Consider the following 21,014-nt stretch of genomic DNA (forward strand, 5'->3'; position numbering starts at 1 on the left):
ATATATAAGTAAACAAACGATGATCTGTATTATTTTAGCAATTTTTTGTAATGTACTCGACATGCTTGTTAAAGACCACGTTTGGGGAGGAATACGATAGTACTTTTTTTGTGGCTATGCATGTAAGTTTCGTAAAGTATTTGGTTTTAATTTCTTTAGTTTCAAGGAAATTGTGAGGAATACTATTTGTACTTTCAAGAAATTAATCGTAGAAAATTCTGTTATACCATAATAATTATTAAGCGTGTTTATTTAACATCTATTCTATTTGGAAGATATTCCATACATGTGTTTTATAACTAAGCCTCTCTACGTTTTATTTGGTCATCGTTCGTAAGAAATTTAAATATGCCGTGGAAGTTTTGATTACCTGAAATGACGAGAAATGGCTTTGTTTTTTTGCTAACAACAAAATGTACATTAAATTATTAGGTTGTTGAAACTTGTTTTGATACAGTATATTGTATCAGATTAAATCATAAAGTTATTATGTATAATTATTATAACAATTTATGAACGATAAGACAGTAAATTTTATCAAAATTTTATATTCGACGTCAATAATTATAGTATGCGTGTGTTACTTACGTCACCGAAGGTTGATATGGATAACAGAACTATTTTTCCCGCTGTTATCTTGATAATGTGACTCGATTGCTTGATTATCAAAATGAGACCAAGCGCTGTTTTGTGAGGCAGTTTATACCAATTAGTCATATATGTTATGTCTCCAATTTTTTCACACTAATAAATAAAAATATTTATAAATTTCTTTAAGTATCTGAACGTCTAACGCCGCTGGTAAAAAGATATCAAAGGATATTATTAATCAGATCTATTTGCTTGACTCGTATTACTGTAGTTACAATTCAATGGCCAGTGTGAGTCTGGGGTGCAGTTGTATATATGCGGAAAATTAAATTATATAATACAAATATTGACACTTCTATTGCGATTTCTGTCATTTTGATCTCTAGTAAAATTATAATTTGGTGACCTTTAATGGACTAATTAGTCCACTAAGGATTTCAGTAGAGATCGATACTGGTTCTAGGAATTGTATAATATAACAATAACAATGTAATTACTTGTAGTATGTACGTAATTTGATATTTAAAAATATTTTGATATTTGCAACTACACATGTTAATTAGTTAACTAAACATTAGTTGTTTCAGCAATTATTAAGTTGCATGTCAACCATCAAACATTTTTAATCAAGAATTAATTAATTCAACTAATGTTTAGTTAAACTAATTAAAATGCTTAGTTGCACGTATTGGACTAAATATTTTTTTGGATTAACAAATTTTTTCTTAGTGTACATTATCAAAATGAATGAATTTTTACACGTCTAAAAAATCTTTTTTATTTTATGCGTATTACCTCTTCCGTGAGGATTTCACCGATGTAACAAAATATAAATATATTTATACTCGCTGTTATGTATGCCACAAAATGTGATAATATTTTTGCTTTATTGAACGCACTCCAGTTCTGGAAAATAAATTGCTGTCTTTATTTACTGCAGGAAAATAAGGTAATCTGTTTTTGTGGCATCTCAATTATCTGTTATCTGTTATTAATTATTAATTATCTGTTATCTGCGATTTGAGACGAAGTTTTAGTTATCATTAGCATACCATAACAACGAAATATCCCATTAAGCACATATTTATGGTGGATCCCATCAATTCTGCTAGACAGGCTTTATTCATAATACTTTCTATTTGTTGTACAAAACTGAAACATATCTCTGCAGTTACGACACATCAAGCGTGAAGGTATGTTTCTTTTGCAAAATTTATTTTAGACGATCTACGATATGTGATAGTATTCAGAATATCTTTTTTACAATCTTTGTGTACTGTGTAATATGAAGAACATTTAAATAATAGGAATACACTCATCCCACTCATCTGTGATGTATGTACATGTATGTGTGTGTGAGGGTACTTGTGTGTGCATGTGCGTGTGTGTGTGTGCGCGCGCGCGTTTGTGTATTTGTGTCGTAGGCATATCGTTTGAAATAAATTTAAATAGAATATTTGTATGAAAGTTCTTTTTTCGCCTTTCATGTATAGCGGGGCACGTTGAGACACTGCTGGTTGGAGGGAAAGGGGGCTTTTTATAGGTTTGCTGCATTGTCATCACTGCATGCTTAGTTTATCCAGGAGGTAACATAATAATCCTAGTTTTTGCAGTCAGATTGCATTGTTTTGTTGTGAGCGAAAGATAAGTGTTTTTGAGTATTAAATGTAAATTTCAATTTGCTAAGGTAAACTGAATTAATTATTTTATTTTGATTGTAGAAATTTTAGATTTATTACTGAATGATAGTCTATATAGTTGTGTTTAATTTCCACAGTTTGTATTTTTACACAATAATCAATTTAGTTCGGTTTAGCTTTGTTAGCTTTGAAAACTGCTGTTGGGGCACCTTGAGACAAATAACTATGGAGTAGGTTGAGATATAAAACTTTTTGGAGTAAAGTGAGACACCTTTAAAGATAACTGTATTTTATAAGGTGATGTCTTGTCTTAGATCTGTTGCTTATTGAAAATGGTCAGATAACGGAAAAAACCTCAAGTAAAAGGTAATTTTGATGCCGGCACACTGTTTTTTTATCATGATGTTTTTTTATGTTTTAATATTGTTCCTGTGTAAAGGTTAAAGTGAGAGGAGAAGGGTAGCATTGTGGAGGTTTGGGTAACGTTCCTAAGAAAAAACACCTTGCCAACCTTGCGGGTATAAGCAATAAAGATAGTTTTAGTTTTGATACCTATCGAATATATATTTATAAATAAATAACACAAATTATTATTGATATGTCTCATTGTGTCTCACATTGTTTTAATCCTCCCTACTGGAGAGGACCAGTGGGGCAGGTTGAGACACTTTTTAAAAATTGATTTTTTTTAATTATTTATGAAGTAAAACACGCTAACCAATAAATTTATTAAAATTTCAAAATTTAAGTAAATCTGTGTTGAAAATCACTTTAAAAAGAATTTTAGCACAAATATTAAAAGAAATACAGCGAGTTGAATTTTAGGTGTCTCCAACGTGCCCCACTTTTCCCTACTTTAAGTTTATAATATATGACAATATTTTAAGTTTATCGAACAATATTAATTTATGCAAAGCAATGTAATGGGAATGTTTATTTATTTTTAATACTCAATAAAAAGAAACTCACACAAAGTGGGTGTGGTGTGCAATCAAAACTCTAGATTTAACAATTTAAGTAAAATACCTGATGACTCTCCAATGATGCTTCACGACGGCCGCAAGTCTTTGGTCTGCTAAATGATTATTCTTCTTTTCGGTGAGTTCATTTAACCACGTATGCATTACATTCAGTTGACCGCAAGCATGCATCGCGAAGACGGCAATGAGACTGCAAACAGTTGCTATAGAGGAAATCATTATAAACGTCGACAAGTATTGCACACCCAGCATGATCTCGTTCGCAGGGCTGAATCTCACATCAAGTATCCTGCTGTACATTGGACATGTCATCGGATGTATCGTAATAGTTTTGTTGTCGATGATAACGGTTCTTGTTTCCATCGCCTTGACTACGTTAAAGATGAACGTACTACCATGTAGAAACGTCGCGCACAAAACGGTCATGAAGCGGCCGGACTTAGCATATTGCAGCATCACTTTGCGATTATCGATTCGAACGAGTTTCCAATCCGTCTCCATATGCCGTATGCAACGTTCAATGTCTTTGTTACGCGTAATTAATATCCAGTAATTTACTGTTCCCAACATTCTGTTAATCAGTGGAATGAGGTCGTTTAATTTAGTCTTAACGTCTTTTTTCTCGAATCCCATGTACAACAGGCATGGTATCAGAATGATTGCCAACGCGGTCGAAAAAATGAAGATTTGCATTGACACCGCGAGTTTTTTTATTCTATTCGACGCGCTCGTTTGCGGCCAAGCACCTAGTGATATGAGAAACCATCGATTTATTCGTGTACCATAGTCATTGAGATTCTCGTTATCTGTTATGTGTTTTGGATCGCTCATGATCGTTTCATAGAGACGACCGATACGTTACTGCAATAATCATCTAAACTTTTGCTTAGCCGTAGCTTAACTAGAGACACGCATAAATACGCTTGCGCCAGCTTTAACAATGTTTTGTGACGCGTCGATAGCTTTGCCCTAAGGAGAGCGCACGCTCGTATCCAATCAATAATCGTTCTTTACACGAAGCCTGCTTGTCAGTTTGACAAGAGACCGCGTTCAGTGAAGTGTGTGAAAATACTTCTTCGAAAGTGACCACGAACTCTTGACTTTTCGTTATTTTGTATTACTTGCAATTTATTAGGCGAATTGTACGTAATGATGCATTACTGTTTCACAAAAATTCTTTATCATTGTGGTGTACGTAATAAAGTCCAAAAGTTTCTAACGCAAGAATAAGGTAACTTCGGTATTTACGCCACGCGGGGATTTACGCCGCAGAAGTTAAAATAGAAAGAATGGAAGTATTTGCAATCTGTCTGTTATGTACCTTTATGCCATATTAGTATTATATTGTAATTTTAATTTTTTATTATTAATATATTAACGAAACCATCGTTAGTTGAATCGATTTGTCAATGTAGTAAGTAGCGCGAACATATATGTGGCATTATTTATGAAGTGATCCACCTAAATTTTCAAAGTTTTTCAATCATGCTAAAATTTCCACAATTTGTAGTCTTATCAGAACTAAAATTATTACCCGAACTTTTTTACCCACGTCCAACGGGTTGTCTACTTACAGGAGCTTAGATTTGTATCACTAGATCCGTCGGCGTCGAACTTTAAGGGGTTAGGCCACTCTAGAGCAAGAAAAAATAGGCATATTTCGGGAATTTTTTTTAACGTTATGCCTATTTTTTTTTTGCTCTAGAGTGGCCTAACCCCTTAAACGCCGATATATACTCAGTCCTATTACTCGTGCCCGAGCGTGGTGACTTCTCTTCATATACATGTGTTGCGCACGTGGATTATATACACATTGTATATGGAACCTACAGTTTAACGCCGATTTCGAACGGCAATTTTTTAGAGAAGTTTTTGTGGCAAGGCATACTCTCGGTGGTTTGCCTTCTGAGAGGAGAACGAGCGAATAAAATTTTCTAGCTTTACCGGGAATCGAACCCGGGACCTTTGGCTCAATAGAACAGTGCGCTGTCTACTAGGTCACGCTCGTCCTCTCGATAAATTCCAGTAAACTACTCCGATTTTAAAAAACAAGGTGTGATTTTAAAAGGTCTTTTTATGTTTTTTAGTGCTATAAAATCAGTATTTTTAATCAAAATTTACTTAAGATTTTTGAAGAAAAAGATAAGAAAATCTTTTTTTCTCGATTTTGAACATCTTTGGTTTTTTTTAAAGAAATCTCAAAATAAGTAGAATTTTTTCCCTTTAAAATGATTTCGGACTCAAGAGGGCAGACTTAGTTTTCGAGATATAGTTCGCTTTAGGACCGAGCGCGTCACCCACGGTGCAGTGTGGGCGCTGTTACAAGTGCCACAAATAAATACTATATAGCGTTAAATTAATTGTAAATCGTGTGATTCTTGGTTACTTGGTGACTTTTATAGAAGAACGGCATATAGCAATATGTTATCTTATCCGTCGCGGGTTTCCTCTTTTTGTCGTAATTTTTGACGAATTTGTTTAACCATGTGTACAACACGTTAAGCTGGCCGCAGGCGTGCATTGCAAGAACGCTATCGAGGCTGCAAGCACTCACTATTGTCGAACTCCCTATAAATATTTGTCACGAATTGCACAGCCAACATGATTTCGTTTATAGGGCTGAATTTTGTCGATAACCGTACTGTATACTAGGCACGTCATCAGATGCATCTTGAAAATCTCGTTACCGATTATAATAGTCGTAGGTTTTATTGCTTTTGCGGTACCATATACTGAGAAAAAAATATTTAGATCCAAAAAAGTATTTATTTAGATTGCTGCTAATAGGATATTTACTTAATATAATACTCATGTTTATTTAGAATTAAATATTTTTATTCAAATTAAGTAAAATATCCAATTCTAAATAAATGTGTGTATTATTTTAAGTAAATAAGCTATTGGCAACAATCTAAATATTTTCTTTGATCTAAATATTTTTTCTCAGTGTAAAGTAGCTGATCGCCCTGTGTTGTCGCCACATTAATTGCGGTGAGGAAGCGTCCAAAGTTTGCATATTCCAGCATTTTTTCAGGGTCTCCGATTCTTTGTATGAGCTGCCAATCAGTCTTCATATGTTGTAAACAATTCCGAATATCGTGGCTGTGCAGGAGCTGCATCCAATAGCTTATTGAACCCATAATTCTGTAAAGCAGAGGACCAATAGCTCCCAGCTTTGTTGTGATAGCCTGGTCTTCCAGTAATATACATTATATTATGGCACCGTAACGGTTGCTATTATATATAAGTAAACAAACGATGATCTGTATTATTTTAGCAATTTTTTGTAATGTACTCGACATGCTTGTTAAAGACCACGTTTGGAGAGGAATACGATAGTACTTTTTTGTGGCTATGCATGTAAGTTTCGTAAAGTATTTGGTTTTAATTTCTTTAGTTTCAGGGAAATTGTGAGGAATACTATTTGTACTTTCAAGAAATTAATCGTAGAAAATTCTGTTATACCATAATAATTATTAAGCGTGTTTATTTAACATCTATTTTATTTGGAAAATATTCCATACATGTGTTTTATAACTAAGCCTCTCTACGTTTTATTTGGTCATCGTTCGTAAGAAATTTAAATATGCCGTGGAAGTTTTGATTACCTGAAATGACGAAATGGTTTTGTTTTTTTTGCTAACAACAAAATGTACAATAAATTATTAGGTTGTTGAAACTTGTTTTGATACAGTATATTGTATCAGATTAAATCGTGAAGTTATTATGTACAATTATTATAACAATTTATGAACGATAAGAAAGTAAATTTTATCAAAATTTTATATTCGACGTCAATAACTGTAGTATGTGTGTTACTTACGTCACCGAAGGTTGATATGGATAACAGAACTATTTTTCCCGCAGTTATCTTGATAATGTAACTCGATTGCTTGATTATCAAAATAAGACCAAGCACTGTTTTGTGAGGCAGTCTATACCAATTAGTCATATATGTTATGTCTCCAATTTTTTCACACTAATAAATAAAAATATTTAGAAATTTCTTTAAGTATTTGAACGTCTAACGCCGATGGTAAAAAGATATCAAAGGATATTATTAATCAGATCTATTTGTTTGACTCGTATTACTGTAGTTACAGTTTAATGGCCAGTGTGAGTTTGGGGTGCAGTTGTATATGCGGTAAATTAAATTATATAATACAAATATTGACACTATTATTGCGATTTCTGTTATTTTGATCTCTAGCCCAAATCATTATTTGGTGGAACTAATTAGTCCACTAAAGTCCACTAAGGATTTCAGTAGAGATCGATCTGGTTCTAGAAATTGCAATAACAGTGTAATTACTTGTACTATGTACGTAATTTGATATTTAAAAATATTTTGATATTTGCAACTACACATGTTAATTAGTTAATTAAACATTAGTTGTTTCAGCAATTATTAAGTTGCATGTCAACCATCAAACATTTTTAATCAAGAATTAATTAATTTAACTAATGTTTAGTTAAACTAATTAAAATGTTTAGTTGCACGTATTGGACTAAATATTTTTTCGGATTAACAAATTTTTTCTCAGTGTACATTATTAAAATGAATGAATTTTTACACGTCTAAAAAATCTTTTTTATTTCAAGATATTACCTCTTCCTTGAGGATTTCACCGATGTAACAATATATAAATATATTTATAGTCGCTGTTATGTATGCCACAAAATATGATAATATTTTTGCCTTATCGAACGCACTCCAGTTCTGGAAAATAAATTGCTGTCTTTATTTACTGCAGGAAAATAAGGTAATCTGTTTTTGTGGCATCTCAATTATCTGTTATCTGTTATTAACTATTAATTATCTGTTGTCTGCGATTTGAGACGAAGTTTTAGTTATCATTAGCATACCATAACAACGAAATATCCCATTAAGCACATATTTATGGTGGATCCCATCAATTCTGCTAGACAGGCTTTATTCATAATACTTTCTATTTGTTGTACAAAACTGAAACATATCTCTGCAGTTACGACACATCAAGCGTGATGGTATGTTTTTTTTTGCAAAATTTATTTTAGACGATCTACGATATGTGTTAGTATTCAGAATATCTTTTTTATAATCTTTGTGTACTGTGTAATATGAAGAACATTTAAATAATAGGAATACACTCATCCCACTCATCTGTGATGTATGTACATGTATGTGTGTGTGAGGGTATTTGTGTGTGCATGTGCGTGTGTGTGTGTGTGCGCGCGCGCGTTTGTGTATTTGTGTCGTAGGCATATTGTTTGAAATAAATTTAAATAGAATATTTGTATGAAAGTTCTTTTTTCGTCTTTTATGTATAGCGGGGCACGTTGAGACACTGCTGGTTGGAGGGAAAGGGGGCTTTTTATAGGTTTGCTGCATTGTCATCACTGCATGCCTAGTTTATCCAGGAGGTAACATAATAATCTTAGTTTTTGCAGTCAGATTGCATTGTTTTGTTGTGAGCGAAAGATACGTGTTTTTGAGTATTAAATGTAAATTTTAATTTGCTAAGGTGGAGTAAAATGAGACACCTTTAAAGATAACTGTATTTTATAAGGTGATGTCTTGTCTTAGATCTGTTGCTTATTGAAAATGGTCAGATAACGGAAAAAACCTCAAGTGAAAGGTAATTTTGATGCCGGCACACTGTTTTTTTATCATGATGTTTTTTTATGTTTTAATATTGTTCCTGTGTAAAGGTTAAAGTGAGAGGAGAAGGGTAGCATTGTGGAGGTTTGGGTAACGTTCCTAAGAAAAAACGCCTTGCCAACCTTGCGGGGATAAGCAATAAAGATAGTTTTTGTTTTGTTCCTATCGAGTATATATTCATAAATAAATAACACAAATTATTATTGATATGTCTCATTGTGTCTCACATTGTTTTAATCCTCCCTACTGGAGAGGACCAGTGGGGCAGGTTGAGACACTTTTTAAAAATTGATTTTTTTTAATTATTTAAGAAGTAAAACACGCTAACCAATAAATTTATTAAAATTTCAAAATTTAAGTAAATCTGTGTTGAAAATCACTTTAAAAAAAATTTTAGCACAAATATTTAAAGAAATACAGCGAGTTGAATTTTAGGTGTCTCAACGTGCCCCACTTTTCCTTACTTAAGTTTATAATATATGACAATATTTTAAGTTTAGCGAACAATATTAGTTTATGCAAAGCAATGTAATGGGAATGTTTATTTATCTTTAATACTCAATAAAAAGAAACTCACACAAAGTGGGTGTGGTGTGCAATCAAAACTCAATATCTAACAATTTAAGTAAAATACCTGATGACTCTCCAATGATGCTTCACGACGGCCGCAAGTCTTTGGTCTGCTAAATGATTATTCTTCTTTTCGGTGAGTTCATTTAACCACGTATGCATTACATTCAGTTGACCGCAAGCATGCATCGCGAAGACGGCAATGAGACTGCAAACAGTTGCTATAGAGGAAATCATTATAAACGTCGACAAGTATTGCACACCCAGCATGATCTCGTTCGCAGGGCTGAATCTCACATCAAGTATCCTGCTGTACATTGGACATGTCATCGGATGTATCGTAATAGTTTTGTTGTCGATGATAACGGTTCTTGTTTCCATCGTCTTGACTACGTTAAAGATGAACGTACTACCATGTAGAAACGTCGCGCACAAGGTGGTTATGAAGCGGCCTGTCTTGGCATATTGCAGCATCACTTTGCGATTATCGATTCTCCGAACGAGTTTCCAATCTGTCTCCATGTGCTGTATACAACGTTCAATATCTTTGTTACGCGTAATTAATATCCAGTAACTTATGATTCCCACAATTCTGCTATCCAGCGCAATGACGACGCCTAATTTAATCTTAATATCTGTTTCCTCGAACCCCATGTACAACACGCATGGTATAAAAATGATTGCCATTGTGGTCCAAAAAATGAAGATTTGCATTGACACCGCGAGTTTTTTTATTCTGTTCGACGCGCTGGTTTGTGGCCAAGCACCTAGCGAAATGAGAAACCATCGAATTATTCGTATACCGTAATCATTGAGGTTTTTGTTATCTGCTATGTGTTTCGGATCGCTCATCATGATTGTTTCACAAGGACGACCGATACGTTACTGTAATGATCATCTTAAGTTTTGCTCAGCTATAGCTTAACTAGAGACACGCATAAATACGCTTGCGCCAGCTTTAACAATGTTTTGTGACGCGTCGATAGCTTTGCCCTAAGGAGAGCGCACGCTCGTATCCAATCAATAATCGTTCTTTACACGAAGCCTGCTTGTCAGTTTGACAAGAGACCGCGTTCAGTGAAGTGTGTGAAAATACTTCTTCGAAAGTGACCACAAACTCTTGACTTTTCGTTATTTTGTATTACTTGCAATTTATCAGGCGAATTGTACGTAATGATGCATTACTGTTTCACAAAAATTCTTTATCATTGTGGTGTACGTAATAAAGTCCAAAAGTTTCTAACGCAAGAATAAGGTAACTTCGGTATTTACGCCACGCGGGGATTTACGCCGCAGAAGTTAAAATAGAAAGAATGGAAGTATTTGCAATCTGTCTGTTATGTACCTTTATGCCATATTAGTATTATGTTGTAATTTTAATTTTTTATTGTTAATATATTAACGAAACCATCGTTAGTTGAATCGATTTGTCAATGTAGTAGATAGCGCGAACATATATGTGGCATTATTTATGAAGTGATCCACCTAAAGGACCACGCACTAATTATATGAAAAAAAGTGGCCACCGTTAAAATCGACGAAAACTACGGAAAACTGTAGTTTGTGTGATGCCGATAAAAAGTTCAAATCCGCACAACCCTCAAAATATGCTAATTTTTAAGCTACGAGCCTATAAGGGTAATATTGGTGGTATAAAACGTACACATATTATACATAGCATACCCACTCTTTAGCGTTACCCAAGATCAACCAGCGTGGAGGTGGTGAGTGTCTGATCTCCTTTTTTGTTCTTGTTTTTATTTTTTAAATATTTTTTATTTTTTAATATTTTTTTATTTTTTTAATATTTTTTATTTTTTATTTTTGTTTTTTTCTTTTTATCTTATGGTGTTTTTCTATTGTCTCAAACTCCTTGATTCTCCTTATTATCAGCATCAATGATGTTATGCAATAATGCATTGCTTGGATATTTTACACTTGGTTGATGACGCGCATATCCGAGATATCAAATCACGTCAAATCAAGGAGTTTGAGACAATAGAAAAACACTATAAGATAAAAAATAAAAAAATAAAAAATATTAAAATATAAGAAATATTAAAAAAAATATTTAAAAAATAAAAACAAGAACAATAAAGGAGATCAGACACTCACCACCTCCACTGGTTGATCTTGGGTAACGCTAAGAGTGGGTATACTATGTATAATATGTGTACGTTTTATATCACCAATATTACCTTTATAGGCTCGTAGCTTAAAAACTAGCATATTTTAAGGGTTGTGTGGATTTGAACTTTTTATCGGCATCACACAAACTACAGTTTTCCGTAGTTTTCGTCGTATTTAACGGTGGCCACTTTTTTCATATAATTAGTGCGTGGTCCTTTTCAAAGTTTTTCAATCATGCTGAAATTTCCACAATTTGTAGTCTTATCAGAACTAAAATTATTACCCGAACTTTTTTACCCACGTCCAACGGGTTGTCTACTTACAGGAGCTTAGATTTGTATCACTAGATCCGTCGGCGTCGAACTTTAAGGGGTTAGGCCACTCTAGAGCAAGAAAAAATAGGCATATTTCGGGAATTTTTTTTAACGTTATGCCTATTTTTTCTTGCTCTAGAGTGGCCTAACCCCTTAAACGCCGATATATACTCAGTCCTATTACTCGTGCCCGAGCGTGGTGACTTCTCTTCATATACATGTGTTGCGCACGTGGATTATACACATTGTATATGGAACCTACAGTTTAACACCGATTTCGAACGGCAATTTTTTAGAGAAGTTTTTGTGGCAAGACATACTCTCAGTGGTTTGCCTTCCGAGAGGAGAACGAGCGAATAAAATTTTCTAGCTTTACCGGGAATCGAACCCGGGACCTTTGGCTCAATAGACCAGTGCGCTGTCTACTAGGTCACGCTCGTCCTCTCGATAAATTCCAGTAAACTACTCCGATTTAAAAAAATAAGGTGTGATTTTAAAAGGTCTTTTTATGTTTTTTAGTGCTATAAAATCAGTTTTTTTTAGTCAAAATTTACTTAAGATTTTTGAAGAAAAAGATAAGAAAATCTTTTTTTCTCGATTTTAAACATCTTTGGTTTTCTTTTAAGAAATCTCAAAATAAGTAGAATTTTTTCCCTTTAAAATGATTCCGGACTCAAGAGGGCAGACTTAGTTTTCGAGATATAGTTCGCTTTAGGACCGAGCGCGTCACCCACGGTGCAGTGTGGGCGCTGTTACAAGTGCCACAAATAAATATAGCGTTAAATTAATTGTAAATTGTGTGATTCTTGGTAACTTAATGACTTTTATAGGAGAACGGCATATAGCAATACGTTATCTTATCCTTCGCGGGTTTCCTCTTTTTGTCGTAATTTTTGACGAATTTGTTTAACCATGTGTACAACACGTTAAGCTGGCCGCAGGCGAGTATTGCAAGAACGCCATCGAGGCTGCAAGCACTCACTATTGTCGAACTCCCTATAAATATTTGTCACGAATTGCACAGCCAACATGACCACACGCGGAGTAGAAGTAATAAATTATATGTATAAACGTAAACTATTATAATTCCTGTCACATGCACTTAGTCGCGTAAAAGAGTCACGGTCTCGCTTTGCGTCGTATAATAATAGGATAATTACATGTAAATAAAACTATTACCTTGAATCAGAAAAAAAATTAATCGTTGCGTCGCGTAAAGAGTTACGGTCGGTATCGCTCTGCGCGTACTTGACGCGAGACACTACCGTGTTAAGTTAACTGACTGTGACAGCGCGCTGAACGCACTGTCTGCACTGCACTGCACTGCGCGCAATACACACACGTATACATATGTACATATATCGATACATATCGAAACTGGCGATACTAGCGCCGCCAGCCGCCAGTGTCGAAAAAGTGAAAGTGACATTTCTCTGTTATATATATATGTTATATTGATGATGAGAGCGTCGACGTAGACGACGACGTATCTTAAAATAAAATTTTCACATTTGGACTTTGCGTCGCAATATCTCCGTTCGTAAGGCACGTAGCGGAAAAATAAGTCGACCCCAAGCTATCGACCAAGTCTACTTAGAATTTGATCCGTTCACTCGTTATCGAAATCTCAACATCTCGGGTACTTGCAACTCGTGCGTTCGCGTAAATGAGTCACGGTGCGTCTTGCTCCGCGCGAACTTGGCGCGAGACACTGCCGTGTCTCTTGATATATGCATGTATAGCGGCGTTTGAAAATTTCACTCGGGTGCACACCAGCGTCGTTCTGTCCTTGTTCAACTTTTAGTAAATAACAAAGATAGAATGACGCGGTGTGCACCTGGAGTAAAGATTTCGAACGCAGCCTATGAATCAAGACGTGTGTATCTATGTATGTATGTACGAAACAAAATGCCTTTTAAATGCTTAGAAGTGCGATACAAATCTGGAGATTATCAATTAACGTAATTTTTTAATTTTGGCAACTCAACTTCAATGCATATGTACGTTTATAACTTATGTATGATTCTTGGTAATGTTTTGGGTGCAACAAATTTATTTAGGAATTAATATTCCTTGCAGTACAGACGGTGCGGCTACATATTCTTGTGGTACAGTCGTTGCCGGCACATTTCCTTGCGGAACAAGCGGTGCGAAATATCCTTGCAGTACAGGCGGACCGGGCCCATATCTTTGCGGCGCAGTCGTCGGCCCATTTCCTTGTGGTGCAGTCGTTGCCGGCCCATATCCTTGCGATGCAGTCATTGTCGGCCCATATACTTGCGGTGCAATCGTTATCGGCCCATAACCTTGCGGTGCAGTCGTTGCTGGTCCATATACTTGCGGTGCAGTCGTTGCCGGCCCATATCCTTGTGGTGCAGTCGTTGCCGGTCCATATATTTGCGGTGCAATCGTTATCGGCCCATATGCTTGCGGTGCAGTCGTTGCCGGCCCATATGCTTGCGGTGCAGTTGTTGCCGGCCCATATGCTTGCGGTGCAGCTGTTGCCGGCCCATATGGTTGCGGTGCATATGGTTGCGGTGCAGTCGTTGCCGGTCCATATACTTGCGGTGCAGTCGTTGGTGGCCCATATGCTTGCGGTACAGTCATTGCCGGCCCATATCCTTGCGGTGCAGTCATTGCCGACCCATATGCTTGCGGTGCAGTTGTTGCTAGCCCATATACTTGCGATGCAGTCGTTGTTGGCCCATATCCTTGCGGTGCAGTCATTGCCGAACCATATGCTTGCGGTGCAGTCGTTGCTAGTCCGTATACTTGCGAGCATGCAGTCGTTGTTGGCCCATATCCTTGCGGTGCAGTCATTGCCGGCCAATCTTGCGGTGCAGTCCGCCGGCCATATTCTTGCGGTGCAGTCATTGCCGGCCCATATTCTTGCGGTGCAGTCGTTGCCGGTCCATATATTTGCGGTGCAGTCGTTGCCGGCCCATATTCTTGCGGTGCAATCGTTATCGGTCCATATTCTTGCGGTGCAGTTGCCGGCCCATAACCTTGCGGTGCAGTCGTTGCCGGCCTATATTCTTGCGGTGCAGGCGGTAGCGACGCCGTCGCTACCGTCGTTTTTTCGGGTTCCGTCGTCTTCTCTCGCGCCGGTAACTCTTCCGTCGCTGTGGCCGTCCTCGGCGTCCTTTCTCTTGCCGGCCCATATTCAAGCGGTGCAGGCGGTAGCGGCGCCGTCGCTACCGCCGTTTTTTCGGATTCCGTCGTTTTCTCTCGCGCCGGCATCGGTTCCGTCTCTATCGTCCTACTCTCTTGCGCCCGTGGCTTTTCCGCTGTGGCCATCCTCGGCGTCTTCTCTCGCGTCAGCAGCGGTTTCGTCGCTGTTGTCTTACTCTCTTGCGCCCGTGGGTTTTCCACTGCGGCCGTCCTCGGCGTTTTCTCTCGCGTTAGCAGCGGTTTCGTCGCTGTCGTTTTCTCTCGCGCCGGTGACTTCGGCGAATAGCGCGACGGTTCGCTTCTGGCTGAAACATAAAATATATTTTATAATTTCACTTATACATTATGGCTACGATACAAACACTGCAAATTCTTTGGCCCGTATTTTCAGTTCACTTTTATCGATATAAGCGCGCTTTATTTGTGAGATGCTATACTTCACGTTACATATATATTGTAAATCCAAAAATCTTAAATGGTAGTAGTTTTATTTCTCCCTAACAAAATAATTGACAAAATTGCGTTACCTAACTCAACCCAAGTGATATGTATTTAAAAAAGTGAAATCTTTAAATTGCACCAAAATTGCAAAAAATATATATATATATATTATATATGAAATATATATATATAAATATATATATATATATATATATATATATATATATATATATAATTACGGCCAGCATGCATCGCGAAGATGGCAAGCACCGACCGTAGATGTATATGATATCACTATAAATGCTGACAGAAACTGTACAACCTATGTGCTATAACACTACAACAAGTTTTTATAATTGTTGTATGTTTAAATGTGATGCCTTTGCTAACAAAGTATTCTTGTAAAAAGTTGTCGAACATACATTTGCATACTTCATATAAATGACAATATATTCTAATTATTATGAAATATGTATATTTGTATGTGTGTGTAACAAACATAAATATCTGTTTCTAAATCGTGTCGTATTTCTAAAGGCAAATTTATGCGAATTTATAGTCAAGAAATACACGTTTATGATAAAGTAAATCAAGTACCTTAGGGCTCTTAAGAGCGATGATGCTTCACAATAGCATCTAATTTTTGTTTAACCGACTGATTCCCCTTCTTGTCGTAATCGTTGACGAATTTGTTTAACCATGTATACAACACGTTGAGATGGCCGCAGGCGTGCATTGCGAGAACGCTAGCGAGGCTGCAAATACTTACTATTGCCGAACTCACTATAAATATCGTCACGAGTTGCACAGCCTGAATATGACTTCGTTTATAGGACTGAATCTTGTGTCGATAATTTTACTGTATACTGGATACGTCATCGGATATATTGAAAGTCTCGTTACCGACTAAAATGGTCGTAGTTCTTATTTGCTTTCGCGGTACCATATAAAAATCGGAGACCGTGAAACGATGTTGGAATATGCTAATAAGTTATTCGGACGTTTCCTCGCCGTAATCAGTGCGAACTTAGCATATTCCAGCATCGTTTCACGGTCTCCGATTCTTTGTATGAGCTGCCAATTTTATTTTCCATGTGTTATATAATTCCGAATGCCGGCTGTGCTGAAGCAGCATCCAATATCTTATTACGCCCATAATCTTAGGCAAAGGCCTAATAGCGCCCAGCTTCGTTGTAATAGCCTGGTCCTCCACAGTAACATATATACATTATACATGGTAACGATTGCAATTGTAAGTAAACAAACGATGATCTGTGTGTATTATCTTAGCAATTTTCTCTAATGTATGTACTCGACATGCTTGTTAAGGCCATGGGGAGAAATACGATAGTACTTTTTTTCTAGCTGTCCACGCAAGTTTCGTAAAGTATTGGGTTTTAATTTCTTTATATATATTTTCAGGGAAATTGTGAGGAATACTATTTGTACTTTTAAGAACTTAATCGCAGAAAATTCTGTTATACTATAATTATTATTAAGCGTGTTTATGTTTAACATTTATTCTATTTGGAAAATATTCCATATATGTGTTTTATAACTTTCTGACTCTCTACGTTTTATGTGGTCATCGTTCTTAACAAATATTTAAATATGCCGTGGAAGTTTTGATTACCTGAAACGACAAAAAATGACTTATTCTTTTGCTAACAATAAATGTACAACAAATTATTACATTGTTGATATTTTTATCGATACAGTATATTGTATCAGATTAAATGGAGTCATTACATATCATTATTATAACAATTTATGAACGATAAGAAAGCAAATTTTATCAAAATTTTATTCGACGTCGTCATTAACTGTAGTATGCGTGTTACTTACGTCGCCGAAAGTTGCTATGGATAAATGAAATATTTTTCCCGCACTTAACTTGATAATATTACTTGATTGCATGATTATTAAAATGAGACCAAGCGCTGTTTTGTGAGGCAGTTTATACCAATTAGTCGTATATGCTATGTCTCCAATTTTTTCACACTAATAAATATAGAAAATATTTAGAAATTTCTTCAAGTATCTAAACGTTTAATGATGACAGTAAAATCATAGTAAATGATATGATAAATCATATTTATTTATTTGTCTCGTATTACTGTAGTTACAATTCAATGGCTAGTCTGAGTTGCGATTGTACATATATGCGTACACAATTAAATTATACGGTACAATATTTACAAGTGTTATTGCGATTTCGGTCTATTTCGATCTCTAATAGTAAGATGATTAACTGATGACTTTTTTAGTGGACTAACGAGAATTTCAATAGAGATCGATACTGGTTCTAGAAATTGCAATAACAGTATAATTGTACTACTAATTTTACTTGTATTGTGTATGTAATTTGATATTAAAAAAATATTGTAATATTTGCAACATGCACACATGTTAGTTAGTTAACTATACATTAGTTATTTTAACAATTAATAAATTACACTAAAAAGGGTATAGCGTCAACCATATCAACTACCAAAATTTTTTTATCAAGAATTAGTTAATTCAACTAATGTTTAGCTAAACTAACTGAAATGTTTAGTTGCACGTGTCAAACTAAATACTTTTCCGGATTAACAAATTTTGTTCTCAGTGCACATAATCAAAATGAATGAATTTTAACACGTCTAAAAAATCTTTTTTATTTCAAGATCTTACCTCTTCCGTGAGGATTTCACCGATGTAACAATATATAAATATATTGGTACTTGCTGTTATGTATCCCATAAAATGTGATAATATTTTTGCCCTATCGAGCACACTCCAGTTCTGTAAAATAAATTGCTAGCTTTATTTACTGCAGGAAAATTAAGTTATTTGTTTTTGCGGCATCTCAATTATGTTATCTGCAATATGAGAGGAAGTTTTATTTATCTTTAGCATACCATAATAACGTAATATCCAAATAAACACATATTCATCGTGCATCCCATCAATTCTGCTAGACAGGCTTTATTCATAATACTTTCTATTTGTTGTACAAAACTGAAACATATTTCTGCAGTTACAACACATCAGGCGCGATGATACATTTTTTTTGCAAAATTTATTTTACACGATCTACGATTTGTGTTAATATTCGGAATATTTTTTTTACAATTTTTGCGTACTGTGTAAAATATGAAAAACGTTTAAATAATAGGAATACACTCATCTGTGTGTATATGTGTGTGTATCCTTCCGTCAGCAAATTGGGAGCCGGTTTCCGAGTTGAAATTTTAGACCTATTTTTGACCTGAATTTTCTAACATCTGTAGATATGCTATTAGCTAGAGGATCAATGTAAGTTTAATTTACACGGAAACTTTAGTTCTCTTCTATTTAGCGTCTCTAAGATAGCAGAAAACGCACAAAATGCCGCTTGTAGGTTCTAAAGAGGACTTCAGTAAAGCCTCGTAAAAACCTCCGGGTCCTCTGGATCTGATCATCCATAAATTAAACCTACATTGATTCTCTAGCATCTACAGATGTTAGAAAATTCAGGTCGAAAATAGGTTTAAAATTTCGATTTCACCTACGATAACATATGTTGCAATAATTAGTTGTGGCGCGCGCATCATTTAGCTATAAAAGATATAGTTTTGCAAACACAACAATAAGTTTTGCTGTCTAAGCCCGAGTTTTTTTCTCTCTTTCTCATGTATACTTAAATTTATAATAAGTAGATATATATAAAAATATTTTAAGTTTAATTTAGAGTACCAAAGTAGACGTTAAATTGAATACTGATGTCAAAAGTAGGCTCCAAATTTCGACTCGGGATAACGTAAAATACAAGTTTATACAAAATAGTGTAATGAAAATGTTTATTTATCTTTAATATTCAATAAAAAAGGACTCGCACAAAGTGCAATAAAAACTCTATATCTAATTGTAAGTAAAATACCTGAGGATTCTGCAGTGATGTTTCACGATGGCTGCAAGTCTTTGTTCTGCTAAATGAGTTTTCTTTTCCTCGGTAAACTCGTTTAACCACGTATGCATTACATTCAGTTGACCACAAGCATGCATCGCGAAGACAGCAGCGAGACTGCAAATAGTTACTATAGAGGAAATTATTACAAACATCGACAAGATTTGCACAACCAGCATAATCTCGTTCGCAGGACTGAGTCTCACGTCAAGTATCTTGCTGTACATTGGACATGTCATCGGATGCATCGTAATGGTTTTGTTGCCGATGATAACGGTTGTTGTTTTTATCGACAAGGCCACGGTAAAGATGAACGAAGTACCATGTAGAAACGTCGCGCACAAGGTGGTCATGAAGCGGCCTGTCTTGGCATATTGCAGCATCACTTTGCGATTATCGATTCTCCGAACGAGTTTCCAATCCGTCTCCATGTGCCGTATGCAACGTTCAATATCTTTGTTACGCGTAATTAATATCCAGTAACTTATGATTCCCACAATTCTGTTATCCAGCGCAATGAGGACGCCTAATTTAATCTTAATATCTGTTTTCTCGAACCCCATGTACAACACGCATGGTATCAGAATGATTGCCATCGTGGTCCAAAAAATGAAGATTTGCATTGACACCGCGAGTTTTTTTATTTTGTTCGACGCGCTGGTTTGTGGCCAAGCACCTAGTGATATGAGAAACCATCGATTTATTCGTGTACCGTAGTCATTGAGATGTTCTTTATCTGTTATGTGTTTCGGATCGCTCATGATCGTTTCACAAAGACGACCGATACGTTACTGCAATGATCATCTTAAGTTTTGCTCAGCTATAGCTTAACTAGAGACATGCATAAGTACGCTTGCGCCAGCTTTTAATAATGTTTTGTGAAGCGACGCGTCGATGGCATTGTCCTAAGAAGAGCGCACGCTCGTATCCAATCAATAATTGTACGCAATCAATAATCGTCCTTTACACGCCGCCTGCTTGTCAGTTTGACAAGAGACCGCGTTCAGTGAACAGTGTGAAAATACTTTTCCGAAAGTGCCAATGAACTCTTGACTTTTCATTATTTTATACGACACGTGCAATTTATCAGGTAAAACGTTTATAATATGATTAGTTACTGTTTCAAAAAAGTTCTAGATCTAATGATGTTTTGTGGTGTATGTAATAAAGTTCAAAAGTGTCTGACGCAAGAATTGGTTAACTCCGGTATTTACGCCGCAGAAATCAGAAAAAATAGAAGGAATGAAGGTATTTGCATCAGTACCTCTGTTTTATGCCTTTATGCCTTTATTAGTAGTGTGTTGTTATTTCAATTCTTTAGGGCCCGGACACACACTTTTGCACAACGCATAATGCGTAAGCATAAGAAAATTGATTGGTCTATTTTCTTATGCACTTGTACATGGACCAATCAGTTTTCTTATGCTTACGCATTATGCGTTGTGCAGAAGTGTGTGCTCCCCGCTTTACTGTTAACATTAACGAAACCGCGTCATGAGTTAAATCGATTTCTCAATGTATAAGTTTTAAGGCCGCGTTCGGGAAGGAATACGAAAGTACTTTTTTGTGGCTGTGCATGCAAGTTTCGTAAATAGTATTGGGTTTTAA

General features: G+C 35.7%; 3 protein-coding genes and 1 long non-coding RNA gene across 10 annotated transcripts in view; 1 reads left to right on the plus strand and 3 right to left on the minus strand.

The window, feature by feature from the left end:
* Positions 1-21,014, plus strand: part of LOC139817272 (uncharacterized) — a 213,164-nt gene that overhangs the window by 49,146 nt on the left and 143,004 nt on the right. The gene's annotated exons all lie outside the window — the stretch shown is intronic.
* LOC139817252 (odorant receptor 82a-like) lies at positions 233-4,889 on the minus strand. 3 transcript variants are annotated; one of them, XM_071785194.1, is made up of 6 exons: positions 3,457-4,889; positions 3,258-3,414; positions 1,644-1,743; positions 1,387-1,497; positions 589-744; positions 233-370 (listed from the first exon to the last, which is right to left on the minus strand). In XM_071785194.1, exons 1-6 carry the CDS (start codon positions 4,040-4,042, stop codon positions 317-319), a joined length of 1,164 nt encoding a protein of 387 aa, XP_071641295.1. In that variant the 5' UTR covers positions 4,043-4,889; the 3' UTR covers positions 233-316. The 3 variants fall into 3 exon arrangements, with proteins under 3 accessions (XP_071641295.1, XP_071641294.1, XP_071641296.1); XM_071785193.1 differs by having other exon boundaries at positions 3,258-4,883; XM_071785195.1 differs by lacking the exon at positions 233-370 and having other exon boundaries at positions 724-1,050; positions 3,258-4,886.
* On the minus strand, positions 6,666-10,671 carry LOC139817245 (odorant receptor 82a-like). Of its 2 annotated transcripts, XM_071785180.1 has the most exons (6): positions 9,686-10,671; positions 9,487-9,643; positions 8,078-8,177; positions 7,821-7,931; positions 7,035-7,190; positions 6,666-6,819 (listed from the first exon to the last, which is right to left on the minus strand). In XM_071785180.1, the coding sequence occupies exons 1-6, from the start codon at positions 10,275-10,277 to the stop codon at positions 6,766-6,768; spliced, it is 1,170 nt and encodes a 389-aa protein (XP_071641281.1). In that variant the 5' UTR covers positions 10,278-10,671; the 3' UTR covers positions 6,666-6,765. The 2 variants fall into 2 exon arrangements, with proteins under 2 accessions (XP_071641281.1, XP_071641279.1); XM_071785178.1 differs by having other exon boundaries at positions 9,487-10,668.
* Positions 15,986-20,731, minus strand: LOC139817264 (odorant receptor 82a-like). The gene is made up of 5 exons (XM_071785218.1): positions 19,380-20,731; positions 18,379-18,478; positions 18,152-18,262; positions 17,324-17,479; positions 15,986-17,111 (listed from the first exon to the last, which is right to left on the minus strand). The coding sequence occupies exons 1-5, from the start codon at positions 20,165-20,167 to the stop codon at positions 17,073-17,075; spliced, it is 1,194 nt and encodes a 397-aa protein (XP_071641319.1). The 5' UTR covers positions 20,168-20,731; the 3' UTR covers positions 15,986-17,072.

The sequence above is a fragment of the Temnothorax longispinosus genome, chromosome 8 (genome assembly GCF_030848805.1).
Source record: "Temnothorax longispinosus isolate EJ_2023e chromosome 8, Tlon_JGU_v1, whole genome shotgun sequence".
Taxonomy (NCBI): domain Eukaryota; kingdom Metazoa; phylum Arthropoda; class Insecta; order Hymenoptera; family Formicidae; genus Temnothorax; species Temnothorax longispinosus.

Bases quoted from the DNA above. Each gene is read 5' to 3' on its own strand.
- LOC139817252 (XM_071785193.1), bottom strand. From the start codon at position 4,042: ATGAGCGATCCAAAACACATAACAGATAACGAGAATCTCAATGACTAT. The intron at 1,744-3,257 runs GTATTTTACTTA...GATATGTTTCAG, and splicing joins CATCATTGGAGAGTCATCAG to TTTTGTACAACAAATAGAAA. The intron at 371-588 runs GTAAGTAACACA...TCGTCATTTCAG, and splicing joins CCATATCAACCTTCGGTGAC to GTAATCAAAACTTCCACGGC.
- LOC139817245 (XM_071785178.1), bottom strand. From the start codon at position 10,277: ATGATGAGCGATCCGAAACACATAGCAGATAACAAAAACCTCAATGAT. The intron at 8,178-9,486 runs GTATTTTACTTA...GATATGTTTCAG, and splicing joins CATCATTGGAGAGTCATCAG to TTTTGTACAACAAATAGAAA. The intron at 6,820-7,034 runs GTAAGTAACACA...TCGTCATTTCAG, and splicing joins CCATATCAACCTTCGGTGAC to GTAATCAAAACTTCCACGGC.
- LOC139817264 (XM_071785218.1), bottom strand. From the start codon at position 20,167: ATGAGCGATCCGAAACACATAACAGATAAAGAACATCTCAATGACTAC. The intron at 18,479-19,379 runs GTATTTTACTTA...AATATGTTTCAG, and splicing joins CATCACTGCAGAATCCTCAG to TTTTGTACAACAAATAGAAA. The intron at 17,112-17,323 runs GTAAGTAACACG...TTGTCGTTTCAG, and splicing joins CCATAGCAACTTTCGGCGAC to GTAATCAAAACTTCCACGGC.